Here is a 14,725-nt window from a genome sequence, read left to right on the forward strand (position 1 = left end):
TTACTGTGTCTAGTCTTAAATATTGATCTTCATATTTTTTATACAAACATAATATGACTTTTAAATTGTTATCATCGAGCAACATTTATCACAAAAATATACATTCATTGTACACCATTAGTTCTCAGCTGGGAGTAATTTTGCCTCTAAGCAGACATGGGCATTGTCTAGAGATATTCTTGATAGTCATAACCTACGTATGTTGTGCTGATGGCCTGGGACCTGGATAGAGACCTCAGATGCCCCTCAGCTTTCTACTTTGCCCAAAATGTCAAAAGTGCAGAGGTTAGAAACTCTGATTTGGACAAGGTAATACTGAATGCCATGGAATTCTTACTTGTTCTGGTATCAAGAGGCCTCATTAAAATTTAAAAGGTAAGATGTAGATGGATTCTATATATCTTATTCCCTGCTAAATCCATACTAAGTATTTGAGTTGCTATAGGAGTCAAGTGTACCCATACATCATGAGCGTGTGAATTTTTGGATTTTTCATGTTAAGGAGTACAGGTCAGAACACAGGCATTACAAAACCTCCAATGTCTCTATTCGCAGAGTGACATCCTAAAAGAGGCAACCCAGGGTCTGTTGAGAAGACTTGACTTTGTCATGAAGATTATCTTTCTTGATATAAGTAAGAGAAATATTACAAAGGGACATGACTGAGATCGTTGAGGCCAAGAAATATTTATGTTTTTATGTATTATTAGAAAATCATGTGGTGTTTTAATCCTAAAGATTTCATAGAAGACCACATATGGGTCTTAAGGCAAATCATTGTCCCATGATAACCATATAAGAGGCCCAATGAAAGTGAACCCCAGGGAGAGGTATTGGTTAAGGTAGATTAGGTCATGCTGCAATTACTACGACCCCCAGACCCTAGCACTCACCAAAGTCTACCATGGGTGCTGAGTATTCTCCAGAGCAGCTGTTTATGCACCAGCCTCAGAATTCCAGGGTGCTTTCATCTCATGGAATACATGGCATTTGTATGTCACTGTGTTTCCTACATCACCCCTCATCACAACAGCCTGGAGAGCTGATTACACAGATCATTCCTGCCCACATTTCATTTGCCAATGCAAGTCACATGGCCATATGTAATGTCAAAACGTTGGGGAAGTGCAATTTTCTTTTTTCTTTGCTTCCTTCCTTCTTTCTTTCTTTCTTTTTTTTAAACAGAGTTGCACTCTATTGCTCTGGGTAGTGTTGTAGTGTCATAGTTCACAGCAACCTTAAACTCTTGGGCTCGAGCAATCCTCTTGCCTCAGCCTCCAGAGTAGCTGGACTACAAGCACCTGCCACTATATCCACTAGTTTTTCTATTTTTAGTAGAGACAGGGGTCCCACTCTTGCTCAGGCTGGTCTCCAACTCCTGAGCTTAAGCAATCCACCTATCTCAGCCTCTTGGAATGCTAGGATTGCAGGAATGAGCTGCCACATCCGGCCAAGATTCTCATTTAGAAGACGACTGGATGTTGGGGTGTTAACAGTAATGCCAGTCATGAAGGTACAAGCCAGGCAGACTTGACGGAGAAGGCAGGGAGGTCCACAGGGGAAAGATGTTAAAAATGTGTGGAAAAGAGAGATGGAAAGTCAAAATGAGACTAGCTCTTTAGAAACGAAGTGATATTCCTTTTTGCCATGGTAATTTTTTGGTTAATTTTACTTGAAGTACAGGATCATTTTACCAAACGAAATGCCTTTCATTTTATCAAATATAGGACAATCGTTTCTTTTTTGGAATAATTCTTATTCATTAACAAGAAATGCCAAGTGTGTTTTAAGTTCCTTGCAAATGTGTTTTCTCAGTATACTTCTTGTGTACTTTCAGCAGAACCACCTGTATACTTGTTATAATTGCATCTATATACCCTCCCCAGATGTACAGAATTAGAATCTCTGAAATTACAATGGATTCATCAGCAAGTCCCCAAAATATATTCAAATCTGTCCATTTCTCACCATCTCCATTTCTACAGTTCTGCTCCATCCTTCATCATCTCTTGCCTGGATCCCTAGAGCCAGGTAATTGACCTCCCTTCCTCCATATACGACATAGGTCTCGTCTTCATAAAGTAGTCAGATCTTCAAAAGGCATGAATCTGATTGTGCCACTGTCTTGCTTCACTGCAGAAAATGCTCTAAGGGCTTCCTGTTGTTACTGGAATAAAATCCGAAAGCCGGGCGGTGCCTGTGGCTCAAGGGGTAGGGCGCCGGTCCCATATGCTGGAGGTGGCGGGTTCAAACCCAGCCCCGGCCAAAAAAAAAAAAAAATCTGAAAGCCTTTCCATGGCCTTCAAAGTTGTTCACATAAAAATGAAAATAAGCACATAAGATCTCATTAAATTCTAATAATGGTTGTGAAGAAATTACAATAGAACAATACACAAAATGAGGGAGCGGTAAACAGAGCCCACTCTATTGCCCAGGCTACAATGCTGTGGTCATCAGTCTCACTCAAAGTAACCCCAGACTTCTAGGTTCAAGGGATCTTTCTGCCTCAGCCTCCTGAGTAGCTGGGACTATAGGAATCTGCCCCTGATAAGTAGGCTGGACACTAAACATTAAGACATAGTTAACCATGGAGAAACATAACTAGTAAAACATCCACATACAAAACATGAAAGCTCAGGAGGCTGAGATAGAAGGATAGCATTAGCACAGGATCCAGGATATAGTGTGCAATGATCACGCTTGCAAATAACCCCTGTGCTCCAGGCTGGACAATACAGTGAGTCCTCATCTCTAAAATGACCCCTAAAAATCCAAATAGTACAAGTAATCAAAGATACTAACTTGAACACTATAATGATACAGCACTCTTCTCTCTTAGCATAATGTCTGGCATGGTGTAATATTTCAAGTAATATTTTTTTAATCAGCCCATTAGCAGAATTCTCCATTGATAATGCCCTGTGAAAGGAAGCTATGGTAATACTGACACATTGTTCTGCTGACAGGGGTATAATTTACACCTTTGAAGGCAATTTGGTAATGGTATCTTACCTTTTGGCCCTATTCTACTTCTGGAAATAATTCCTGGCACTCTAATCCAACATAAAATCTATTTGTGGGATGGTACTTATTTCAACACTATTCCTAATATTTTTTAAAAGTGAGGGGAGTAATAAACTAGAGTCCTATGATGGTTAAATAGTGGCCCCTTTTGATTGATACTTCCATTACATATTCTAATGCATCAATCTGTTTACTGTCAACTCAGTGTGGGAAGCATTTTCTATCTTTAAATTACTATATTTAAACTCTGGCATCCATGGTTAGTTTTAATTTACATCTCAGAGAGCAATCTTCTTCACTATTTCCAAGTTCTGAGGACGTATTTTACTGTTGCCCTAGTCCTCTCACCCCCCAATACATAGTGTTGTTTTATGCCTCTGTAACTTTGCACACTTCTTCCTCAGCCTAAAATAAGCTTCATTATTTGTCTGAAAAGACTTCCTTGACTTATCCAAGTAGAGTTAATCACACTATCCTTTTTATTACCAATAGCCCTAGACCACATGTCTATTGCTGTAGATATCACATTATAGTTCTTTGTTTATATGTCTAACATCCTTAAGACTGGAAGTTCCTTGAGGGCAAAGGTTGGGATTAATTTCTGCAATGACTGGGTGTTACTAGCAACTCAATACATGTATCAGTCTATTCCGGCTACAATAACCAAATACCATAGACTGCGTGACTTAAACAACAAAATTTTATTCTATTTTGTTTACTTCTCTCTCTCTTTTTGAGACAGGGTCTCACTCTGTGCCCTGGGTAGAGTGCTGTGGTATCATAACTCCATCAGCCTCAAACTCCCAGACTCAAGCCATCCTTTGCCTTAGTCTCCTGAGTAACTGGGACCTCAGGCTCCCTGGCTAATTTTTCTATTTTTAGTAAAGTTGGGGTCTCACTCTCGCTCAGGCTGGTCTTGAACTCCTGAGCTCAAGCGATCCACCTGCCTCAGCCTCCTGGAGTGCTAGGATTACAGGCATGAGCCACTGTACCTGGCCAAGATATTCTCATTGAATAATGTTTTCAAGCCAGAGTTATCTCTTCTCTTTAGAGATAGCCCTATCAAGTGAGCCAGACTACTAGACAACTTCTCTCCTAAATCTTCATGATTTAGTCCAGTGATAAAACTCTTAGAAGACAAGCAGTATTATTTTGTGTCCATTCAGCAATATTAGAGGTATGGTGCTAATTTAGAAGGACACCTATGTATTTATATTTGTTAAATTTAACTTTCTTGGGATTATAAAATATAAAAATATAGTAATCTGCTGCAGAGTCAATGTAGGTAACCAAATAAAAATGACTAACCCATGTAATCAGGTAACACGAAGAAAACATTTACTTCTTTTTTTTTTTTTTTTTTTGAGACAACTGTGAGCTGTGAGCTCTGATGCCATGGCACTCTACCAAAGGCGTCACTTTGTGAGCTTTGGCATCATAGCTCACTTTGTCACCCTTGGTTGAGTGCTGTGGCATCATAGCTCACAGCAATGTCAAACTCTTTGGCTTAAGCGATTCTCCTCCCTCAACCTCCCAAGTAGCTGGGACTATAGGTGCCTACCACAACACCCAATTATTTTGTTATTGTTGTTGTTGCAGTTGTCATTGTTGTTTAGCAGGCCCGGGTTGGGTTCAAACCTGCCACCCTCGGTGTATGTGGCTGGTGTCCTACCCACTGAGATACAAGTCACTCCCAAAAATGTCTACTTCTTATATCCATTATGTTTTTATATACTTCAAAACATATTTCACTTTGTCCCTTGTAAATATTCTTAATAATGTAGGAAAGAAGGTCAGAATCTTATAGACAAAACATACTATCTTTTGACAATATTTCAAGGCTATGTTTTCTGGAAATTTTGGCCTTGAGACATGTTGGCTTTAAAACTACCTTAATGAGAGAAATAATAACTTTCCAATTTAAAAATCTTTATAAACAGATCAAACTCTTAGAAACAGAAAGTGGAATGGTGATTGCCAGAGGTTGAGGGAGGGAGAAAAGGGGAATTGTTGTACAATAGGTATAGAGGTTCATTCTGCAAGGTGAAAAGTTCTGAAAATCTCTTGCATAGCCAGATGAATATAGATACCACTACTATACTATATATATTAAAAAATGGTCAAGATAGTAAATTTTATGTTATGTGTCTTTTAACCACAATTTTAAGAAAAAAAAAAACAGCAAACAAAAAAATCTTAAGCCAAATACCATGTTGTATATATAGTTCTGTGACACCCATCTGGGAAATTATAATTGTCAGTGAAATTTAGAAAAGAAGAAATGTCATCTTACTGGCAAAGCTTTTATGGTTTCAAAAATAAAGTATTTGGGGGGATGGAGACAAGATGGCTGACTGAAGCCAGCTTTCCACAGAGACTCCCATCCAGAAAGAGAGTTAAAGGACAGAAATTTAGCAAGTAACCTAGTGGATTAGAGCTACACCAAGAGAGAAGGTTGAAGAATGCACATCAACCCCGCTGAGGAGAGCTGTGACCCCAAGGATACAAACAAAAGGTATAAAATCCATCACCAAGCAGACGGGAGTCCCCTACCCCATGAGAATGGCTCGGAGTGCCCCACAAACAAATTAGCAGAGTTCAAAGGTCCTCCCACTACACTCCACAGGAGAGACCCTCTAAAAACTGGACCTACCTCCCCTACTAGGGTGCCACAGCATTCTCCTGCCAGACATAAAACTGTATAGAACTGTATATATTCTCTACCTGCAACTCTGAACTCCCAGCACTCCCCTCCACTCTCACTCTAAGGTCTGGAGGCCTGTCACCCAGAAGTCCAGATTCTTGGGTGATTTCCTGAGGGGTGTGGACAGTGCCTAAACTTCAGCTGGTCAGTGCAGACTCTGGGGCATGGGAGTGAGGAGAGGACAGTCGGATGAGGGAACCACACCTGAGCGACAGTGCCCCAAGGCGCAGAGCAGCAGCCGTCTTTTGGCAACAATAGGGCTCACTCCCGGATATTCCGAAGCCACACCCCCTGCCTCCCTGGGCAACCAGAGGAGGCCGGGCATCTACTCAGGTGGCAACCACCAAGTAACAGATCTGGGATGGAAACAGAAACTCAGGTCCCATGAGTGCAGGGTTTGCCTGAGGCGGTACGGGCCTGGGTGGAGCACAGGGACTAGAAACGCACGTGCAGAGCAGAGAAGTTCCCAGGGCTGGGCTGACCCAGAGGACCGCTTTACTGAGCCTAAGACACACCTGGCCCTCAGGGGATCGTCAGCCTATAGATGAAGGAAGACAGGAGTCTAGAACTGACAGGTAACCGAATACCAACCATCAGGAGCAAAGATAGGACCTCAGGTGCAGGCTCTGGGAATTTAAAACAGCTTCTCTTCTGCAGGGGAATTTAGCAGGGACAGAAACAAATTACCGCCAAGTTGTTCTGTTCTGTTCTGTGAGTAACATCAATCAGGGGCGGGGCTGGAACTGAGTGAACACCCCCCAGCCTCCATCAAGTGCCTGAGGTTGTCAGGCCTCACCTCCCCCTGCAAGATAGAGGCAGAGCGCAGCAGCCTGGCTGAGCAGAAATAGATTACCTTGTGATTCAGGCAGATGCAAACCCCTAGAGTATCTGTTCACTACAGGCAACTGGGTCAAAGCCCTGTGGGACTATCAGTGACTGGGTATGACAGAGGTGCAAGGTGGGGAAGGAGGCATCAACCTTCCTAGACTGATCTATTTGCTGGGTGGGTCCTCCTGACTCCATGGAGCAACAGAGCAAGCCATATCTGAGTAGTCACCAGATTCCTGTGATCCAGTTGCCAGAGACCTTTTCAACTCTCTCACCTGAGACAGGTGTGGACTGAGACAATTGATTTGGACATTTTGAACTGAAGCAATCGCCCAAGCACTATCCAGGTGGTGGCCTGGCTGTGTGGTTGTAGGAAGGTTTGATTTTCCTTTTCCAATTGTTGCCTGTGGGGGGCAGAGTGACTTAATAGCTGGTATTTCTCCATAGGTGAGACTTCATCCAAGAGTAACTGTTTCACTAGGGTCGAACAGAGACCAGCTGAAAACTGGTCCCACTTAGCCCCACCATACCAAAAAGGTCCCCAGTTTCTCAGGCCATAGCACTGTACGGGTCCTCAACAAAGCTCCAGGGGAAGTTTCAAACACTGTAAAACAATCATGGGGTGGAATCAGTGGAAAAACTCTGGTAACAAAATCTCTGATAACATAAATAATCAGAATAGATCAAACCCCCCCCCCCAAGGAAAGATATGGCAGATGTAACTGAAGATCCCATTCATAAACAGCTGGCCAAGATGTCAGAAATCGAATTCAGAATTTGGATTGCAAACATGATTAATACAATGGAGGAAAATTTGGAATTAGAAATTCGAGGAGTAATTCAAAAGTTGGAATTAGAAATTCAGGGAGAAATTCTCAAGAATTTAACGAATTTAAAGACAAAACCACCAAAGATTTTGACACAGTGAAGGAAGAAGTTGCAGCCCTCAAAGATCTGAAAAATAAAGTAGAATCCCTCAGTAAAAGAGTAGAGCAAACAGAAGAAAGGATTTCTGACATTGAAGACAAAGACTTTGAATGCTTTCAAACTCTCAAAGACGAAGAGAAATGGAGAGCAAAAATGGATCATTCTCTCAGAGAGCTCTGTGATAACTCGAAGAAGGCTAATATCGGCCTCACTGTAATCCCTGAAAGTGATGAAGTGGCATCACAAGGCACAGAGGCTCTTCTCCACAAAATTATGAAAGAGAATTTTCCAGACATGCCAAGAGATTCTGAAATTCAGATAGCAGACAGTTTCAGAACCCCAGCACAACTCAATCTGAAAAAGCCATCCCCCAGGCATATCATAAGTAACTTCACTAAAGTTAATATGAAGGAGAAAATTCTGAAAGCAGCCAAACGTAAGAAATCCATTACCTACAAAGGGAAGAATATTAGAATAACTGCAGATCTCTCTGCTGAAACTTTTCAAGCCAGAAAAGGGTGATCATCGAATTTAATCTCTTAACACAAAGTAACTTTCAACCCCAGATCCTGTATCCAGCTAAACTGAGTTTCATTTATGATGGAGAAATTAAATACTTTAATGACATTCATATGTTGAAGAAATTTGCCATAACCAAACCAGCTCTTTAGGATATTCTCAGACCTATCCTCCATAATGACCAGCCCAATCCTCTACCTCAAAAGTGAACCCAATCAGAAACTTTTGATCAAACTCCAACTTCCACAGTATCAAAAGGATTAAAAATGTCCACTGGACTTTCGAAAAACTCAATACCCAAAATTTTACCAGACTTATCAATATTCTCCACTAATATGAATGGCATAAACTTTCCTCTAAAGAGGCACAGGTTGGCTGACTGGATACAAAAACTCAGACCAGAAATTTGCTGCATACAAGAGTCACAGCTTACCTTAAAAGACAAATATAGAGTCAGGGTGAAAGGATGGTCATCCATATTTCAAATAAATGGTAATCAGAAAAAAGCAGGTGTTGCAATTCTATTTGCAGATACAATAGCCTTTAAACCAACAAAAGTAAGGAAGGATAAGAATGGTCACTTCATATTTGTTAAGGGTAATACTCAATATGATGAGATTTCAATTATTAATATCTATGCACCCAACCAGAATGCACCTCAATTTATAAGAGAAACAGACATGAGCAACTTGCTTTCCTCCAGCTCTATAATAGTTGGAGATTACAACGGTCCTTTGGCAGTGTTGGATCCATCTTCCAACAAGAAGCTGAGCAAAGAAATTTTAGATTTAAGCCTAACCATCCAACATTCGGATTTAGCAGACATCTACAGAACATTTCATCTCAACAAAACTGAATACATGTACTTCTCATCAGCCCACGGAACATACTCCAAAATCGATCACATCTTAGGTCATAAGTCTAACTTCAGTAAATTTAAAGGAATAGAAATTATTCCTTGCATCTTCTCGACCACCATGGAATAAAAGTTGAACTCAGTAACAACAGGAATCTGCATACTCATACAAAAACATGGAAGTTAAATAACCTTATGCTGAATGATAGCTGGGTCAGAGATGAGATTAAGAAGGAAATTGCCAAATTTTTGGAACAAAACGACAATGGAGACACAAATTATCAGAACCTCTGGGATACCGCAAAGGCAGTCCTAAGAGGGACATTTATAACACAGCAAGCCTTCCTCAAGAGAATGAAAAGAAAGGAAGTTAACAACTTAATGGGACATCTCAAGCAACAGGAAAAGGAAGAACATTCCAACCCCAAACCCAGTAGAAGAAAAGAAATAACCAAAATTAGAGCAGAATTAAATGAAATTGAAAACAAAAGAATTATACAACAGATCAATAAATCAAAAAGTTGGTTTATTGAAAAGGTCAATAAAAAAGATAAACCTTTGGCTAACCTGACCAGGAAAAAAAGAGTAAAATCTCTAATCTCCTCAATCAGAAACAACAAAGACAAAATAACAACAGACTCCTCAGAAATTAAAAAAATCCTTAATGAATATTACAAGAAACTTTATTCTCAGAAATATGAAAATCTGAGAGACATTGACCAATACCTGGAAGCACGTCACCTTCCAAGACTTAGCCAGAATCAAGTAGAAATGTTGAACAGGCCCATATCAAGTTCGGAAATAGCATCAACCATACAAAACCTCCCTAAAAAGAAAAGCCCAGGACCAGATGGCTTCATGACAGAATTCTACCAAACCTTTAAAGAGGAATCAGTACCTATGTTACTCAACCTGTTCCAAAATGTAGATAAAGAAGGAAGACTACCCAACACGTTCTATGAAGCAAACATCACCCCGATCCCCAAACCAGGAAAAGACCCAACAAGAAAAGAAAATTATAGACCAATATCACTAATGAATATAGATGCAAAAATATTCAACAAGATCCTAACAAACAGAATCCAGCAACACATCAAGCAAATTATACATCATGACCAAGTCGGTTTTATCCCAGGGTCTCAAGGCTGGTTCAATATCCGTAAATGTATAAGTATAATTCACCACATAAACAAATTAAAAAACAAAGACCATATGATTCTCTCAATTGATGCAGAAAAAGCTTTTGATAATATCCAGCATCCTTTCATGATCAGAACACTTAAGAAAATTGGTATAGAAGGGACATTTCTTAAACTGATAGAGGCCATCTACAGCAAACCAACAGCCAATATCCTATTGAATGGAGTTAAATTGGAATCATTTCCACTCAGATCAGGAACCAGACAAGGCTGCCCATTGTCTCCATTGCTTTTTAACATTGTAATGGAAGTTTTAGCCACCATAATTAGGGAAGAAAAGGCGATCATGGGTATCTATATAGGGTCAGAAGAGATCAAACTTTCACTCTTCGCAGATGAGATCATTGTATACCTGGAAAACACCAGAGATTCTACTACAAAACTCTTAGAAGTGATCAAGGAATACAGCAGCGTCTCAGGTTACAAAATTCATAAATTGGTAGTCTTTATATATACCAACAATAGTCAAGCTGAAAAAAGAGTTAAGGACTCTATTCCATTCACAGTAGTGCCAAGAATATGAAATACTTGGGAGTATATCTAACAAAGTATGTGAAAGATCTCTATAAAGAGAACTATGAAACTCTAAGAAAAGAAATAGCTGAAAATGTTAACAAATGGAAAAACATACCATGCTCATGGCTGGGAAGAATCAACATTGTTAAAATGTCCATACTACCCAAAGCAATATACAATTTTAATGCAATCCCTATTAAAGCTCCACTGCATACTTTAAAGATCTTGAAAAAATAATACTTCGTTTTGTATGGAATCAGAAAAAACCTCGAATAGCCAAGACATTACTCGGAAATAAAAACAAAGCAGGAGGAATTACGCTACCAGACCTCGGACTATACTATAAATTGATAGTGATCAAAACAGTATGGTACTGGCACAAAAACAGAGAAGTAGATGTCTGGAAAAGAATAGAGAACCAAGACATGAAGCCAGCTACTTACCGTTATCTGATCTTTGACAAGCCAATTAAAAACATTCAGTGGGGAAAAGATTCTCTATTTAACAAATGGTGCTGGGTGAACTGGCTGGCAACCTGTAGAAGACAGAAACCAGACCTACACCTTTCACCATTAACTAAGATAGACTCTCACTGGATTAAAGATTTAAAATTAAGACATGAAACTATAAAAATGCTAGAAGAGAGTGCAGGGAAAACCCTTGAAGTAATAGGTCTGGGCGAGTATTTTATGAGGAGGACCCCCCGGGCAATTGAAGCAGGTTCAAAAATCACTACTGGGACCTGATCAAACTAAAAAGCTTCTGCACAGCCAAGAACACAGTAAGTAAAGCAAGCAAACAGCCCTCAGAATGGGAGAAGATATTTGCAGGTTATGTCTCCCACAAAGGTTTAATAACCAGAATCCACAGAGAACTCAAACGTATAAGCAAGAGAAGAAGAAGTGATCCCATTGCAGGCTGGGCAAGGGACTTGAAGAGAAACTACTCTGAAGAAGACAGGTGCACGGCCTATAGACATATGAATAAATGCTCATCATCTTTAATCATCAGAGAAATGTAAATCAAAACTACTTTGAGATATCATCTAAATCCAGTAAGACTAGCCCATATTACAAAATCCCAAGACCAGAGATGTTGGTGTGGATGTGGAGAAAGGGAACACTTCTACGCTGCTGGTGGGAATGCAAATTAATACGTTCCTTTTGGAAAGATGTTTGGAAAACACTTAGAGATCTAAAAATAGATCTGCCATTCAATCCTATAATTCCTCTACTAGGCATATACCCAGAAGACCAAAAATCACATCATAACAAAGATCTTTGCACCAGAATGTTTATTGCAGCCCAATTCATAATTGCTAAGTCATGAAAAAAAACCCAAGTGGCCATCGATCTACAAATGGATTAATAAATTGTGCAATATGTACACCATGGAATATTATGCAGCCTTAAAGGAAGATGGAGACTTTACCTCTTTCATGTTTATGTGGATGTAGCTGGAACATACTCTTCTTAGTAAAGTATCTCAAGAATGGAAGAAAAAGTATGCAATGTACTCAGCCCTACTATGAAACTAATTTATGGCTTTCACATGAAAGCTATAACCCAGTTATAATAAGAATAGGGGGAAGGGGGAAAGGAAGGGGAGGGAGGGGGAGGTGGGCGGACAGATGGTGATCAGTGGGATTACACCTGCGGTGCATCTTACAAGGGTATATGTGAAACATAGTAAATGTAGAAGTAAATGTCTTAGCACAATAACTAAGAGAATGCCAGGAAGGCTATGTTAACCAGTGTGATGAAAATGTGTCAAACGGTCTATAAAACCAGTGTATAGTGCCCCATGATCGCATTAATGTACACAGCTATGATTTAATAAAAAAAATAAAAAAGAATAAAGTATTTAAATATAGAGACTGAACAATTCTACTCCCTGTTGCTATTTTTTTAACCTACTGGTCTCTCTCCAGACTTCTGATGAAGCTTAAAGCACACAATATCATTTGCATGTTTTTACCCATTTTGCAGTGTTTGTATAATCTTTGAGTTATTTATTGTTTTGAGTTGTCAGTCAGGTTTAGTATCATACCCACTGTAACGTCGTTACCCTTTTAAAAGCACCGGCTCCAAATAGAGTCATATTCTTATGTACTGGGGGTTAGGACTTCAACATCTGAATTTGGGAGAGGACAAAATTCAGGCTATAAAACCTATTGCAGTTAAATTTTTTTTTCTTTAATTTTCTTTGCAGAGATGGAGTCTCACTATGTTGCCCAGGTTGGTCTTGAACTCCTGATCACAAGCAATCTTTCCACCTCAGCCTCCCAAAGTGCTGGGATTACAAGTGTGAGCTACCATGGCAAACCTAAAAAATTTTTATATCAAACTTTTCTCTATTCGAATTACTCTGTGGTTTCCCTCTCCTGACTGGACTCAGACTAATAAGAAAGATTGTGTCGATTTTTCCTAAGTATCTTATGTAAGGTGCAACAAGAAATTTACATGTTCAAATAGGGATTTTTCTGGATGTGGATAAAGAAAAGAAGATTTGGAATTGAGAATGCTGCAGTCTAAATGAAGAAAACAATCATTTGTTGGACTGAAGTGCAGACGTCAAGGTCTTTGATTCACTTCTTTTCTGTGTTCGGGATTGAAATGCTGATGAGGAAGGTGTGAGATCCTGGCAACTAGAATGGGGAGGAATGAAGGGCATGGAGGACTTGGGGGATCTTGACACACTGGGCTGTACTACAGCAACCCATGCTGACTCCCCTCTTGACAAACAGAGCTCCTGTTAGGGCAAACTGCGCTGGACTGGAATTGCGTTCAGAAGCAGTGGTGATATTTTAGTAGACAGAGAAGAGCTCTCTGTCAGCCCAGCTAGCTGTCTTCATCCACGCTGTCAAACAAAGTACACTGGGATATAAATGTGCTACCCACAGAGCTGCTTCCAGCAACAGAAATTTTATGGGTATAGACCAGCCTTAGCTCTTCAATTTAGCAGCCCTACTAACCTGACAAACAGTCCTTGGTGTTTGCTTTTAGGAAGTTCTCCTAAAATGAAACTGATAGATGATTATGTTTTTATCAGAATTGAGCACCAGTGAAAACCCAGTCTGTGTTATTAACAGGCCCATGATTCATAAAAAACTCATGTTCCAGTTCCCTAGAGAGCTCTCCGTTCCTCAGGCTATTTCCAGATTCCAATGCCTTAGTTGCAAATGAGATATAACTATCCCCTCTCCTCAAATAAGGTAGTTGACTTGTGTCCTTTTAGAGTTCCCCTGACAACGGAAAGGATCCGGCAGACAATATTGAAGGGAGACCTGTGTAGGGTAAGCAAGAATGAGGGCTAGGAAATGGCCCCTTTTGAGATGGGACAACAAGACAAATCACAGCTTCACAACTTGCACAAGCAGCAGGCCACAGTCCCTGGGTGGGGAAATGGAACCTTGCCCATAAACTTATGGCACCCTGGGAATGAGTGAGGGCACAACTGGAGACTATGCATTCTTATATCCTGTATGTCAGGAGCAAATACAGTGATTGGTGCACTGTAGAATCCTTACTTTGCTTATAGAACAAGCATCGGGAAAAGAGAACACATGGTAAAACGTATAAGCCCCTAGACAGAGGAGTTCCTGAGGTAACCCGCTTGGGACCCCCGTTGCTGCGCTGGAGGCTTTCCTCTTTCCTTTCTTCTCAATGAATTCTTCTTTTCTCTTTTTCTTTCTTTCTTTCTTTTTTTTTTTTTGTAGAGACAGAGTCTCACTTTACTGCCTTCAGTAGAGTGCCATGATGTCACAGGACTCACAGCAACCTCTAGCTCTTCAGTGATTCTCTTGCCTCAGCCTCCAGAGCAGCTGGGGCTACAGGCGCCCGCCACAATGCCCGGCTATTTTTTGGTTGCAGTTCAGCCGGCTCCCTACTCACTGAGCCACAGGCGCCACCCTTCTTTTCTTTTCTTTTCTTGCTGTGCTGGAGGCTTTCCTCTTTCCTTTCTTCTCAATGAACCTAACCTTACCTTACCTTACCTTACCTCACCTCACCTCACCTCACCTCACCTCACCTCCCCTCCCCTCCCCTTCCCTTTCACAGAGTCTCACTCTGTCATCCTGGGTAAAGTGCCATGGCATCATAGCTCACAGCAACCTCAAACTCCTGAGTAAAGCAATCCACTTGCCACAACCTC

At 40.4% G+C, this 14,725-nt stretch overlaps 1 protein-coding gene across 1 annotated transcript in view; it reads left to right on the forward strand.

Moving 5' to 3' along the window:
• The window catches only part of RNF125 (ring finger protein 125), a 64,046-nt gene extending 49,555 nt beyond the window's left edge, over positions 1–14,491 (forward strand). Inside the window, exon 6 of the mRNA XM_053571900.1 lies at positions 12,785–14,491. Within this exon, the coding sequence (XP_053427875.1) occupies positions 12,785–12,829 (45 nt within the window). The 3' untranslated portion in view covers positions 12,830–14,491. The remainder of the gene's footprint in view (positions 1–12,784) is intronic.
• The last annotated feature ends 234 nt before the right edge of the window (positions 14,492–14,725 follow it).

Source organism: Nycticebus coucang, chromosome 19 (assembly GCF_027406575.1).
Source record: "Nycticebus coucang isolate mNycCou1 chromosome 19, mNycCou1.pri, whole genome shotgun sequence".
In the NCBI taxonomy this organism is placed as follows: Eukaryota; Metazoa; Chordata; class Mammalia; order Primates; family Lorisidae; genus Nycticebus; species Nycticebus coucang.